Source organism: Urocitellus parryii, chromosome 7, assembly GCF_045843805.1.
Source record: "Urocitellus parryii isolate mUroPar1 chromosome 7, mUroPar1.hap1, whole genome shotgun sequence".
NCBI lineage: Eukaryota > Metazoa > Chordata > Mammalia > Rodentia > Sciuridae > Urocitellus > Urocitellus parryii.
In genome coordinates this window covers 9,397,345-9,410,757 of record NC_135537.1, presented here as the reverse complement: position 1 = coordinate 9,410,757, position 13,413 = coordinate 9,397,345, and the positions used below count along the sequence as shown (strand labels likewise).

Here is a 13,413-nt window from a genome sequence, read left to right as displayed (position 1 = left end):
TTTCCCTAAGTACAAGTATGAAGGCAAAAATGGTGTAAATATACTTTGTATACCACCAGAGATATGAAAAAATGTGCTCTATATGTGTAATATGAATTATAATGCATTCTGCTGTCAAACATAACAAATTAGAATAAAAAAATTAAAAAAGAAACATTTTAGTGAGAAGCTCATGGTTTTGAATAAGTATTAGACCTGAGTTTAAATCTAGACTGTTTTTATTTAAATCAATTTGGAGAAATCATTCAATCTCAACGAACCCTAAGTTTCCCATCTATAAAATAAATGAGGCCATATTCCCAGCATTGCAGGTTACCTTGGGATTGGAGATTCTATGTGTGATGTGCTTGGCATTACGTTGGCCACCAGTACACATGTAATAAATGAGAGTCAAGTAGGAGAATTTTCCTGACTAGAAAAGGGATGATTGAGATGGAGTCTATGAATCTATAATTTTTTGGTCATCAAAGTCTTGATACATTCCTGTGCAGGGAATTGGCTGACCTCCAGTCCAAGGACCTGCTGGGTGAGGGCTGTGTCTGGTGCAGGCCCAGCTGGCCATGCCGGACATAGAGCCACATCAGCAAAGCCATGCATTAGAGCCCCTGGAGGTCCAGGCCCCTTGCAGGCCTCCTGCAGTGGTGGCTAATGGGACACAGCATTGGCCACTGCGGGGGGCCTGGTGTGCTGTCAGTAAGCCACCTTGGCTGTTTGTGCTTTCCTGACTTGTCCTGCTGTCCGGAATCCCCACCTGATGCTTGAAGGACCAGCAGCCATTTCCTTACAGTGAAGTTAGAGGTGGGTGCTGAAGATGAGAGGCTAGGAGGATGGAAAGATCCAGGGTTCTCATCACCAGTCCAGCCCTGGCCTGCCTGACCGAGGCCCCATAAACCTCTCCCTCACTGAACTGTGGTTTGCTGAGTTTTCAGTCACTTGGAGCCATGTATACTCCCAATCGGTAGAGTCTTGAAATTTCAGATTACACTAAAGGCTGGCATAGACTTTTACTGTCTTGCTCTCGGGGCATGATGAAGAAGAGGTGATATGCCCTGAAAGACACAGGGCCACCAGGGGCGGCGCTGGGTGACCCAGTGCTTCACCTGGAGAGGACAGTGGCAGAAACGAACTTCAAAATCACAGATTGTTACAAATGTCTAACGAATGATCTGATGAGAAAACAGAATATTGGAAATACCCTGGGATCAGAGAGGACGAAGCCTGTGAGGACGGTCATGCCCTTGAGGGATGCAGCGTGGATGAGGTGGTGGGAAGCCAGGAGAACCCCAGCACAGATCCCAGCCTGCCGCTCGCTTCTGTGCACACCAGTGAGCTGTGCAACTGCTCGAGGACTCGGTTTCCTTCTCTGTAGAATGGGGCCATGAATCTACCTGGGGGGAAAGCCCATGTCCTGGTGCAGGACAACTCAACTGCTGGACCTGGGGCAGCCACTTCTGTCCAACCAGACTCGGCAGCCCTGCCTGAGAACGTGGCTGAGCTGGAGTGGCTCTGTGCTGTGGGTACTGACTTGTTGGACCCTCACCACCCCTGTGTGAACAGGAAGGTTACACTCGTCTATAAAGGAGGAAACCAGAGAAGTCAGTGACTGACCCAAGGTCACACACTGGAACAAGACAGCAGAGAAATCTCGGGCGTGATCCACCGTGGTTTCATGTGCGCTCCAGTGGTCTGCCGGGTGTGGTGGGGATGGCCAGCCTTGGCTTTGTGGCTTGGTTTTAGCTGGGCTGATTGCCATGCAGAACAGACTCCAACTCCATGCCCCCGTCTGTCCTGGAATTCAGAGCTGCTGTGTAGCTAAGTTTCAGCCAATTAGCAGAGAAGGAAGTCAAAGTGTGAGGGATCCAAGCAGGCTCCTGGAAGACAGCCAATAGGAAATTATGAATATGCACTTTTTTCCTTTGTCTAAATTGACTGTGACTGTGATGGTTGGCATTCCAGCAGCTCTATCAGGCCCTGAGTTAATGCTCAACAGAGAAACCATTTACAGGAGCAGAAAATTAGAAGGCTGTTCCCTAATGACACCATGGAATCTCCATAAGAGCCCTGGATTCCCCACTTCCAGATTCTGGTTCTATGAGGGAAAAATAGATGTTATTCTCTTTTTTATTCATTTATTTTAATTTTATGTTACATGCAGCTAAATGAATCCAAACTAACATGACATAAGTCCTTACTAGTTACCTACTGGGCTTGTTGGTGCTGTTGGTTTCCAAGCTCAGCCGGAGGCAGGGTCGGTCAAGTCCCAGGGGTAGCTGAAGGGTGGGGCAAGGCACACACAGGGTTATCTCCGCATTCTCAAGTTGGACAGGCCACTGTGGCACCCAGGGAAGAGACCTGGGTTGGATTCAGGTCTAAATGCCATTGAGGGCCAACTTCCCAGCAGTGTGGCCCTGGGCTGTGTCCAGGGCTCCCTGAGCCTCAGCTCCCTCATCTGTAAAGCAGATGTTATCTGTTATTATCTCTGTTGTTATCTGTTATTATCTTTGCCTTGTCAGTGCTCCTACCAGGAGCAGCCAGAGGCTGAGTGGGAATGGACACAGCAGAGTTTGACAGTCTAAGAGGTGTGGGATCCAGCACTGCTGAATCTAAATCTGGAGAGAAGCTCACACGTTTTCCGGCCTCTCCCCTCAGAGTCCCTCCTCCCTTCTTAGCACTTCTAAACAGAATGAATTACTTTCCTCCCTGCTCCACCATCAGGCTTCACGTACCAGGGACATGCTCATCACCTCCAGTTGTTGATGGTGGTCTCAGAATGTGACGCTTGGCATCCACCCTGTGGTCCAGTGCTCAGCGGTGCCCGGCACCCTTCAGTGACTTCAGGAGCTTTGGTTCCTGTGCCCTGATGGGGTTGGGTGCCTGTGGGAGGGAGCTGTATCTACCTCATGCCTCTTGTGAGCGTAGCTCCTGAAATAACCAGAGCCGGAGCAGAGGCCCCTGGCCAGCGCGTGGCTGCAGCACAGGTCCACAGAAGTAAGAGAGTGGCTCTGGGGTGGGAGGGGCCTGAGGACGTGGCCTGTCTTCTCTGTGTCTCTGAGCTCTCACCCATGACATGACCTAAGTCACACAGGCAGAAGGGGTGACTGCCTGAGAGTCAGGTGGGAGGATGCAGAGGCACATTCCTGTCCCCAGGCTGCCCTCAAGTTGCCACCAGTGCCACACAGGAGATAGACTTGGAAGCAGCCAAGATGGACGAACTGGGGATGTGAGGTGACCCTGTGGGGTCACACTGGCCTTCACACAGGTGACACACCATCTTGTCAAGGGCCCTGGCAGCCACAGAGCTCCACAGCATGGACCAAAATAGATAAACAAGGGCATGAAAACTAGAGAGAGGAACTCCAACCTAAATCCACCATGAGCAGAGATGGTATCCTCTCCTGTACATTTCAGGAGTTTCAAAATTGTGTGTGCTTTTGAGGGGAGACAAGAGGACTTTCTTCCAACTCAATGAACAAATATTTTCCACTGTGCAGAGTGCTGGGGACACTGTAATGGCCTAATCCCAGGCCAAGCACAGCATGGGGGCGGAAGGCAGAGGAACCCAGGAAGGGTGAGAGACAGGTTGGCAGCAGATAAGATAAGCTCTTCCTGTCTCTGTCCTCTCCATCCTGCTGAGCAAACTTGTAGAGCGTCAACTGAGAAAGTGGAGAGGAAGGTTGCTGCAGTCTGGCTGGGCACAAAATAACTGAGCCACCACTAAAACTTGGAGATTCCAACAGCAACTCTTTATTCCCGAACTGTCACCCGGCACACTACACGCTGGTTCTGGGGAAAATCCACCGGCACTCTACACACACGTTCTGGGGAAAATACACTACCTCCACCGGGATCTGCATACCAAAATACCCTCTGAATCCAGCAAGAACTCAACGGGAACTCAAGGAGCAGGCGCCTGAGGCAGCAGGATACGCCCTATTCCCAGCAGGATCCACCTTAAACCTGGAACCGCCCTATTCCCAGGAGGATCCACTCCCTAAACCTGGAACCACCCTAAACCCCTAAACCCGGATCCGCCCTGGTCCTTGAGCAGGGTCACCTTTCTCAAACATTCATGCAATGTCACTGCAAATGACCTGGGTCCAAGGCAAGCCCATTTCCACAATGGAGAGTCCTCCCTCTAAGCAACATAGGGTAGGCTGACAAGGAAATTGCCATGTGTCATTCCTACTTGGCTTTGGCTCTCAGCAGAAGGTAGAGTAGGTGAATCTCTGGTTTCCTGCTGGAGCAAAGCCCAGCTTCACCCCAGGTGGTGCTGACCTGGGCACACAGTCAGAGCTGCTCACCCTGAGGTCTGTGCCCCCGGGATACGGGGTGCTGGAGGTCACCGAGGCTTTAGCTGGGGATGGGTGGACAACTGGCAGCAGCCTTTTGATGTTGGGTTCCCAGGAAGCGACTTGAGAGGTGATTTTGTAGCCCATGAACCCGTAAAGAAATTCCCTACTTTTAAGGCCTTCGGTTGGACAGTCCTCAATGAGAAACTGCTCTCCAGTCCACCTGTCAAACCACTTCTCTGTAAAGGGTCAGATACCAAATGTCTCAGGATTTGTGGGCCACGAGGCATCTGTCCTCAGGATTGAACTCTGCTGCCTGCCAGGGACACACCCACAGGTCTCCACTGTAACTGTAGACAGGGCATTTGGAATTCCAAATATTCTTTTGATGTTTTCTCCAACCATTTAAAACACAAACCCATTCTATTATGTGCTGTATACAGGTGGTGGGAGGGCTTGGCCCTTTCTGCTCTAGTCAGAAAGTGTCCTAAGAAGTCAGTGCATCACCAGTGTGACCTCTCAGTGTGACTTGCAACGAAGCCAGAGCATGAACTTTGACAGATATGACATAGGTGCATTTACTAGGAATAAATGTAGCTCTGTGTCATGGGGTGAGTAATGTCATCTCATTGACATTCATATTCAGGGTGGTCTTTGCCACTGGTTCCATTTATTAAATTTATAATTAAATAAAGTGATTTCCCGAGTGTATGCTATACACCTTTCCCTTTAAATGAGTTCACAGGCAGGAGGAGTTTGGGCAGGGTACTTACCCATGTGCTGTCTGGGATGAGTGACTTTCCAAAGTCACATGGCTCACCTGCCTCTCTCGCCCCCTCCCTCCGTTCCCGTCCTTCAAGGACTATTTCAAGTGTTCTATGAATCAGGCACTGAAGGGTGTATTTTTTTTCAGCAACGTATGAATGTACCATTTTCCCCCCACATCCTTGCCAGCATTTATTGTTGCTTGTAATCTTGATAATTGTCACTTTGACTAGAATGAGAGGAAATCTCGGTGCAACCTTTTTGGTTTTTTTATTTGTTCTATTTGGTCCTTCATGACAGTAGAATGCATTAGACACATCATACATAAATGGAGTCTAACTTTTCATTCTTCTGGTTGTACACTTTGAGTGTCCTTGTTTATCTTCTAACTACCTGGGCTGAGTTCTAAGTTTGTTTCTGTATTTGATATTTAAAAAAAAAATAAATGCATTTAAAGTGTCAAGAAAAGTTGTGAGAGGCTTTGAAATGGGCCACCCTGGATTACTGGGTGGCCTGCGGGACACTGCTGGGGTATCATCTCCACCTTCCTTTGTTTATTTCACAACTGAGGAAGTTGTGGAAAATTGGTAACCATGCAAATTACCTCAGGGACGTGCAACTCATCACTGCCTCTGGCCAGGCTGGTTTGGTATCTATAAATGTAAATTCATTTCAGCAATATTGTCGCCTACGTGCTAATGATTCCCGTACTGTCTTTTGACCGAGTTGTAATATCCTATTGGTTCACTTATTGATATGTTAAAGTATTTGGTATTTATTTATTTGTAAGAGAGCTGTAAGTTCATCTTTTTTCAATTTTTGACATGAACGTATTGATTGTTATTTAAACTCAGTAATTTCCTTTATTTCATTTTTAACCCAAGGATCACTTAGTAGTCTACTTTTTAGATGCAAAAATATAGTGTTATTAACTTCTACCTTGCACATGATAAAATAGCCTTTATCTATCTATCTATCTATCTATCTATCTATCTATCTATATACCATTTCATTCCACAGAATTTTGAGGTATATAGTAATGCAGGTAAACTCTAATGAAACAGGAAAATAGAAATAAAAATTAGGTTGGGGAGTATGCATTCTGGCATACATACAGGCTGGGTCCACCTCAGCTCTATTCATTGCTGTTGGCCAGGAGTATTGGGGTTGGTCTGGCAGCTGGTAGAATGGCAGAAGGAAGACTTATGGGGCAGGGAGGGGGAGAGAATTTGATGGAGGAGTGGGTTAGGGACCCACAGGACCTTCTCTGGATCTGGTGATTTGCTAAGAGGACTCAAGGGCTCAGCAACAGGATGCATGACAAAATCAGTGAGGATGCTTCTAGATGAGTCCAACCTCCAGGCTTCAATTTACCCTGGCTTCTGGGTCTTCCAGGCTGAAGCTCAGGACATAAAAAACTCCTTTATGTACAGGACGAGCTGTCCCCATTGTTCCTGCCACTATTTCTGACCTATAGAAACTGTGAGCATAATAATCTTGCTTTTTTTTTTTTTTGTCACTGAGTACAAAATGGTCTATTGGTAGCAACAGTAAGAAGAACAGGCTTTCAAAGTCTTTCCTTTGATGTGGAAGGGAGCAGTGAGGGACATGATTCTCTAAAACCCTGGTGCTGCAGGGGTTGCCTGTGGGTCCCTGTGGTCAGTGATTTCTGCCCTTGAAGCACTGTGAACTGGTACACTTTCCCAGAGCAGCTGACACAAGGTAATGGCCCCTGTTGGACTTCATTTCTCTCTGAAGAGGACTCCACTTGTTGATCATGATTCCAACAACCCATGCTTTTGTCGAGGAATAGGTGCCTGTGTGTTTGTCCTGCCTCCCATCCACCTGCGGGAATCTTCTCTCTGGACCCTGGCAACCCGACCTTCCTCCCGTCCAACTCTGAGGGGCGCTCAGCTGGACCTCCAGAGCCCACACACCACCCACCTCAGTTCGGCATGTCCCTGACAAGTCAACGGACACAACCCGCCCTGGGTCTCCGAGATGGTGTGGTGGGCCCCTCAGGGGTCAGGCCTGGTGTCCTCAGACCCATTCCCTAGGTGACAGTCAAAGGGGGTGTTTATATGGAAGAGGGAAAGGAGCAGGCAGCACGGGGGCACTGAGTGGGGATGGCAGAGACGACTGGAGGGAGCAGGGGATGTTCTGTTTGAGGCAGGATTGGCCGGACTTTGTGGCCACTGAATGTTGGACATAGCTGCAGTGATGGTGGCTTCTGGGTGACTGGAAAGCTACTTCACAGAACAAAAGCAAGACAAGAGTCAGGGAAGGTAAGGTGGCAGGAAACAGTGGGAAGAAGACTCCCACGTGACCAATGACCATCTGTAGGGTGTTCAGGAGACGAGACGGGGATGTGGACACGAGCCCAGACCTGAAGCAGAGCCTCCAGAGGCATCAGTGTCCTGCTGGTAGAGCCTCCAGGAGCAGGGACCCGGGGTTCAGGGAGAGCACACGGTGAGAAGACCAAGAAGCAGAGGAGGGATGTGGCCAGGGGCCTTTGGACACAAAGGAGTCCTTGGCAGAAAAACAAACCGCGAGAGTGAGCGCTCCGTGGAGAAGCCCTCGTGCACCGAGATGCTCCTTGCACCTGGTAGGTGCTCAGAACCTATGTGCTGAGTGGGGAGGCCCCGCAGACGGGCAAGCAGAAGCTGTCCCTGTGACAAGGAAGCACAGGACAAAGGTGAGGAAGAACAATTAAGGGGCAGACGTGTGAAGGAGCAGCTCACTTTAGCTAAGATCTGCTACAGAGCAGCAGACCCACTGGCCTGGCGAACAGAACAGGAGAAGAGCAGCGAGTTCCATCCTAAGGTGTCAGGCAGGCTGTGACAGACTGCAGATGGTGACAGACACACGCTGCATGGTGCAGCCCCAGCTGTTAAGCGGAGGGCAGCCTTCCCGTGAGTGAACGGCACCCCCGCGCTCAGGCCTGGAGTCTTGAGCCCCATCAAGCCTCCTCCAGTGGTCACTGTCAATTGTCTCCTCTTGACCTTTGGAGACCACTCACATAGAGGGGTCCTGCTGCCAGCAGGCTTGTCATGGTAGCTGAGAGCAGAATGCAGAGCTGTGAACAGCTGTGCTGGGGACAATGGGGATGTGATGGACAGTGACAAAGACAGGCCAGCCCAGGAAGAGCCTGGAAGAAAACAGAGGGAAGGCGCGCGGGCTGGAGCGGGTCTGGCCATCACACCTGGTGAGGTTTTCTTTTTCCTGGGCACAGGTAGGAGGACTGAAGTCCCCTCCTGTGCCTTGTGGTGCTGATGTGGGAGGCACCAGCAGAGGAGCCTTCTGGAAATAAGAAACTGAGTAACCAGCAGAGGGAAAGAGGCAGGAGGGTACACAGGAAGAACTTGGAAAGAGCAGAGAGAAACCCAGATTCAAGAGTTACGGTCCCAGTCTGCACACTCTCCCCTAAGGCTGAACACTCTTCGAGGTCCTTCTCTGGCCTTCCAGACTAATTTTCCTGGCATGAGTCAAGCACCAGCCTGTGAGTCACCAACTTCAGGAAACATTCTTCAGAATGCCCTAGGGGACCCTTTGAAGAGCCTCTCACTGAATTTGGGTTACAAAGTAAGAATGTCCAAAAACGGAGGTGGGCCTCAGAAAAGTAACACCTCTCCCTTTGGACATCCAAGCGTGTGAGCCTCCTCCAGGTCTTTCCAGCGTGGCCATTCCTTGGTCCCAAGCCTGGGTCACTGGTCTCAAGCTTGTCCTAGGTAAGCACTCCACTCCCACCTCCCAAACCTGCTCTTGTTGCCATTCTTCAAAAGAAATTGCTCCCAAATTTGGAAGACTGATGTAAATCTTGCATTCTGCTCACTGTTTGTAGGTTAGATTTTGGGAAACCTCAGCAGTTTTTTCTTGGAGTCACTTCCGTTGTAGTCAAATACAGGTCAGGATGCAGTGGTCGGAAGGCTTGACCGGCCTGGATGTGGACGATGGCTGAAAGTTGGTGCTGTCAGTAGGAGCACTGCAGGGCCATTGACTGAAATCCCTGTTCCTGCAACTCTGGGCCCTGCTGGTGTGGGGGCGTTGGTTCCAGAGGGAAGAGTGCACAACAGAGAACATGACAGCGGCCTTCTAGCTGCAAGTTCCAACATCAGGCTCCTTTGGAGTCATGTCCAGTGAGCCATCAGGATAAGAAGGCAGTGTACTGGCTGGGCAGCTGGGCTGTCACAGGAAATGGAAAGGCTGCTGCCCACAGAGGGTGGGGGGAGCACAGGAGGAATACAGTGAGATTCAGGTGGTTCCTGGGGCATTTCTTAGTACTTACAAGTGACCCTACGTGGACAACTAAGTAACCCAATGTAGGTGGGATTGACAGTGGCCTAGAAACTGCAGGAATGAAGGTTGGTGCCCACCTGGCCAGAACGATCACCAGCTAAAGTACTTGGGGAGAGAAATAACGGAGAAGGTAGTGAAAGAAAGAAACCATGCACCAGTCCCCAGCTGCAGTCACGTGACCAGCTGCCCAAGGAGAGCTCTGCTGATCCCCAGCCCAACCCGGGGAGTGTGGCCAGGCATCCCACAGGCAGCAGCCAAACCCAGGCAAGTTTTAGCGGAGGGAGTAGTTTCCACGGATCTTCCTGAAGTCCCTGGACACCGTCCTGCTTCAGCAGCTCAGGTTCTGCAAGCTCCGATTGTCACCTACACTAGGTTTCTTCCCCCAGTTCTCCACTCACTCCCAGCTTGACTGGAGCAATTTCCCCTGTGGTATATGATGAACGTTGCATCCATAGTGTTCTCAACAGAGAAGAAGAAAGGATATCCAATCAGAAGGAAGTAGAGCAGGAAGGGATGATGGGGAGGAAGAAGGTGAAGAAAAAGGAAAAAGGGAGAAAAGCCATCAAGCAAGCAGGGGAGGAGGGGGCAGGAGGAGGGGCAGGAGGAGGAGCAGGGCCCCGAGCACGGGAGGCGCTGCACTAGGTGCTGATCTTGAGACACCCGACGGGACGAGGATCACCACCACTGGTCACAGATGAAGCCACTAGGCTGGGGGATGGGAGAACTTGTTGAAAGTCTTTACAGAGTGACTCAGCTGGAACCCCGATACAGGGCATCTAATGTCAGAACTCACATTCCTGCCCTGTCAGCGAGCCACCAGAGAAAGCAGACATGTCAGGAGAAGAGATACTGAAACACTGTTTAAAACTGCTTTAAAGCATTCTAATTGAGTCTGGAATTACAGCTCTAACTTCTGAGCTTGGCCGGTTTGGTGAATCTAATAATCTAATAATCAGTCCTTCCACCTATGACTATTGTATAAGCAGGTACTTGGTGACCTATTATCAACATTTTATGTAAAAATCCTATCTTTTCACTTAATTTTTCACTAGAAAGTCCCTTATTATAGACAAAGAATGAGTTACAGCATATTTAAGATATTCATTTTAATTTTAAACTTGCTTAAGAATACTACAAAGTAGGAGTTGAAACACAGGAGTGGCAAAATGAAAGGTAGTTCTGTGTTTACCCATAAATGACGGCCATTGACTCTCTGCCCTGAGCAAAGGGGGCCTGGCATGTCATAGCCAATGACCGTGCAGCCTGATGTTTCACATCAGCGGAGGCACTTCAGGGTTATCTTCAAAGTATGCGTCTTCCTCACTTGGCACGCCTTTGTGTTCAGATGCCAGTCTTCTGGGCCTGTGGCTTTTCTCTTGAACTATGGTAGTCACATCAGGGTAGGAATGCTTGCTAGGATCTACTTCTAGTTTCTCAGCTTGCTTGCTTCTACAACAAAAAAGGCAAAGGGAAATTAATATCACACCATTTATAATCAAGTTTTGAATAGAGTCAACTTGTTTTTCAGCAAACATTAGCAAGTCGTATCTATGTAGCACAGGGATGAAAACAAGATACTGTCCTCGGCTTCGAGTAGCAGAGGGCCTTGTGGAAGCGCAGTTCTGGCCCATGAGAAAATAAAGTGCTCAGAGGCATTGCAGAGCTGTGCTGGTGCACAGGTATCTGAAGGAGGGGTCACCTGGGAGGCTCTGCTGGCCTAAAGATTTGTGATAGTTGAAGTGAGAGACCTGGCAGAGTCCCACAGCCAGGATCCAACAGGTCTCACTCCTAAATGCAGCCAGTCAGGTTGCCAGAGCTTGCTGCCTTTCACAATCCAGCCTGTCGGGCTTCAGCAGGGGCATTTGGACTGAGGTTCAGTTGCACAGCAAATAGTCCACTAACCTCCTCTCCCATGAGAACCTGCTCCTGCTGTGTCCACCCAGTTCTCTCAGCAACAGCACAAATGAATCAGAACCAGGAAGAACCTGCACTGCCCAGTGATTCCCAAAGTCTTTGTCATACAGGAAACTGAGACATGTCCTGGGTCACTTTCCTGGCAACTGTTAGTCAATAGGCCTAGAGTTGGGCCCAGTGATAAGTATTTTTATAAAGTCTCCCTAGTGGTTTTTGATACTCAGCCAAATTATTTTGGAATCACTAGCCCATTCATTTATTCATCCAACAGGTATATGTTAAGCACCACTATGGCAGGCACCAGGGAATCCAGTCTGTGCAGAGAGACAAGGTCCCTGGTAGTACCTCATTTTGCTCTAACACAGAATTTGCTGTAGAATCACATTACTGTCTCGTGATGGCCTGCCTTTGAGCAAGGTTTTCTCTTGTTCATCTTGTATCCCTAACATACAGGTGCATTATGTCAGTACGTGCCGAGTAATCGAAACTGTTACTGTTCTATTGGAGGAATAATGAATCAGGTAATAAATGCTCTCTGAACTGAAGAAAGTAACAGTCAGTCCTATGTGAGAGCTCCACACTCGTGCTCCCAGACTCAATCCACCCAGCAGAAGCCTTCTGTTGGGAAGAAGAAGGTCAGGTTCACCTTTCACCCCTCCCCCTCATGCTCGTGCTCTGCTCAGCACTTTCAGGCATCTGAGTTTTTAATCCCTTTAAGTATATTTACAAACACATGTGGATCTGCTGAGGAAAGTACAAAGTAGTCAAAGTATATAAACTAGTGTCTTTTACACCCTCCAATTGCACACTATACACCATTGTTCCACAGGAGAAGGGAGAAGTCACAAATGGGCTGTGTGTTCTCTGAGGAGGTGGGAGGGGTGGGATCCGAAGGGGCCGTGAAAGATGCCCAAGGATGCAGCCCAGCAGCAAAGGGGAATGGCTGCTCCACCTACGTGGCTGGAGCACGGGCAGCCCCTGGACGCAGCTTCTTCCCAGATGCCTGTGTGCTGTGGTATTCGGTGGCTTCTTCAATAGGTTGCCAGTCAGCCATGAATGGGTGAGCAGAGAAAAGACAGTGAAAGGGATTGAGAACCCAGGGAGCCCCATAGGACAGGTGAGCACCTGGAAGACGGGTCCCCCAGTCAGAGCTGCATCCCTCATGTCGCACACTACCCGGTGGCCTGGACCCTCCCCAGCACTGAAACTGTGTCACAACTCCCAATCACCCTGGCAACTAAAACATCAAGACCCTAACAGATAAACTTACTGGAGGTTATTCAAAGGGTGATAAACTGATTGAAGGGGCAGGAAATTGAAGCAAAACCAGGGGGACTCAATTTCTTAAAATTCCCAATTCTGTGACCACCACCCCGTCCTCTCCTGGAGGCAGTCCATGCAGTACCTTTGCTCAGTCAGAGGTCAAAACATGGATCTGGGCGGGACTCTCTGAGAACTACACCGGGCCCCTGCCCACCCCCCATAAAACTGGGAGGGCAGGAGGGGGTGCCAGCAGCCCTGTCCTCTCTGAGAGGACCCACCCTCTCCCTTGGGACTGTCCTCTTCTCCCCTTTCCTATCTCTTCTAATACACTCCATCTTGTTATTCTGAACAACATGTCTGAAATCTTTATGGCGTGATCACAAGAATCGGGATTTGAAGAGGGAGTCTTCATGCTGCCTCCGTTGTGTGGAGGTCTCTGACCTGTGGGAATTGCAGCTATGAAACTGCTCAGAAAACTAGGGTGCCAATAGGACTGTCCACAGTGGAGTGTCAGAGGAGGAGGAGGACACCGTTGGAGATGGAATAGAGGCGATTCATGTCATATTCCGGCGAAGAACTTGTCTGCATTTTGCCCATGTTCTGAGACTTTCTATGAGGCTGAATTTACAGGTAATGGGCTAATTTATCTTGTGAAGAAAATTTCAAGGCAGCAACATGCTATCAGGTGGTAGCATGGATATTGCTGGGGGCTCTTTGTTAAGTTTATTATGATAATCAGGAGCAGAAAGCAGAGCAGAAATTTTGAAAAACTTGCAATTTGGCCAAAAAATTGCATGTAAACCTGTGGCTAAGGAAGATGTGGTTGTTGAAGAGATTACAGAAAGGAAAGAAAGGCTAAGTGCTTTTCACAAAAACAATAGGAAAG

General features: G+C 49.2%; 1 protein-coding gene across 3 annotated transcripts in view; it reads right to left on the bottom strand.

Annotated features, from left to right (window-relative positions):
* Positions 1-10,621: 10,621 nt before the first annotated feature.
* The window catches only part of Dnaaf11 (dynein axonemal assembly factor 11), an 83,182-nt gene continuing 80,390 nt past the window's right edge, over positions 10,622-13,413 (bottom strand). For all 3 annotated transcript variants that reach the window (XM_026407753.2, XM_077801087.1, XM_077801088.1), the window contains one exon: positions 10,622-10,799. In XM_026407753.2, coding sequence (XP_026263538.2) covers positions 10,622-10,799 — 178 coding nt within the window. The remainder of the gene's footprint in view (positions 10,800-13,413) is intronic.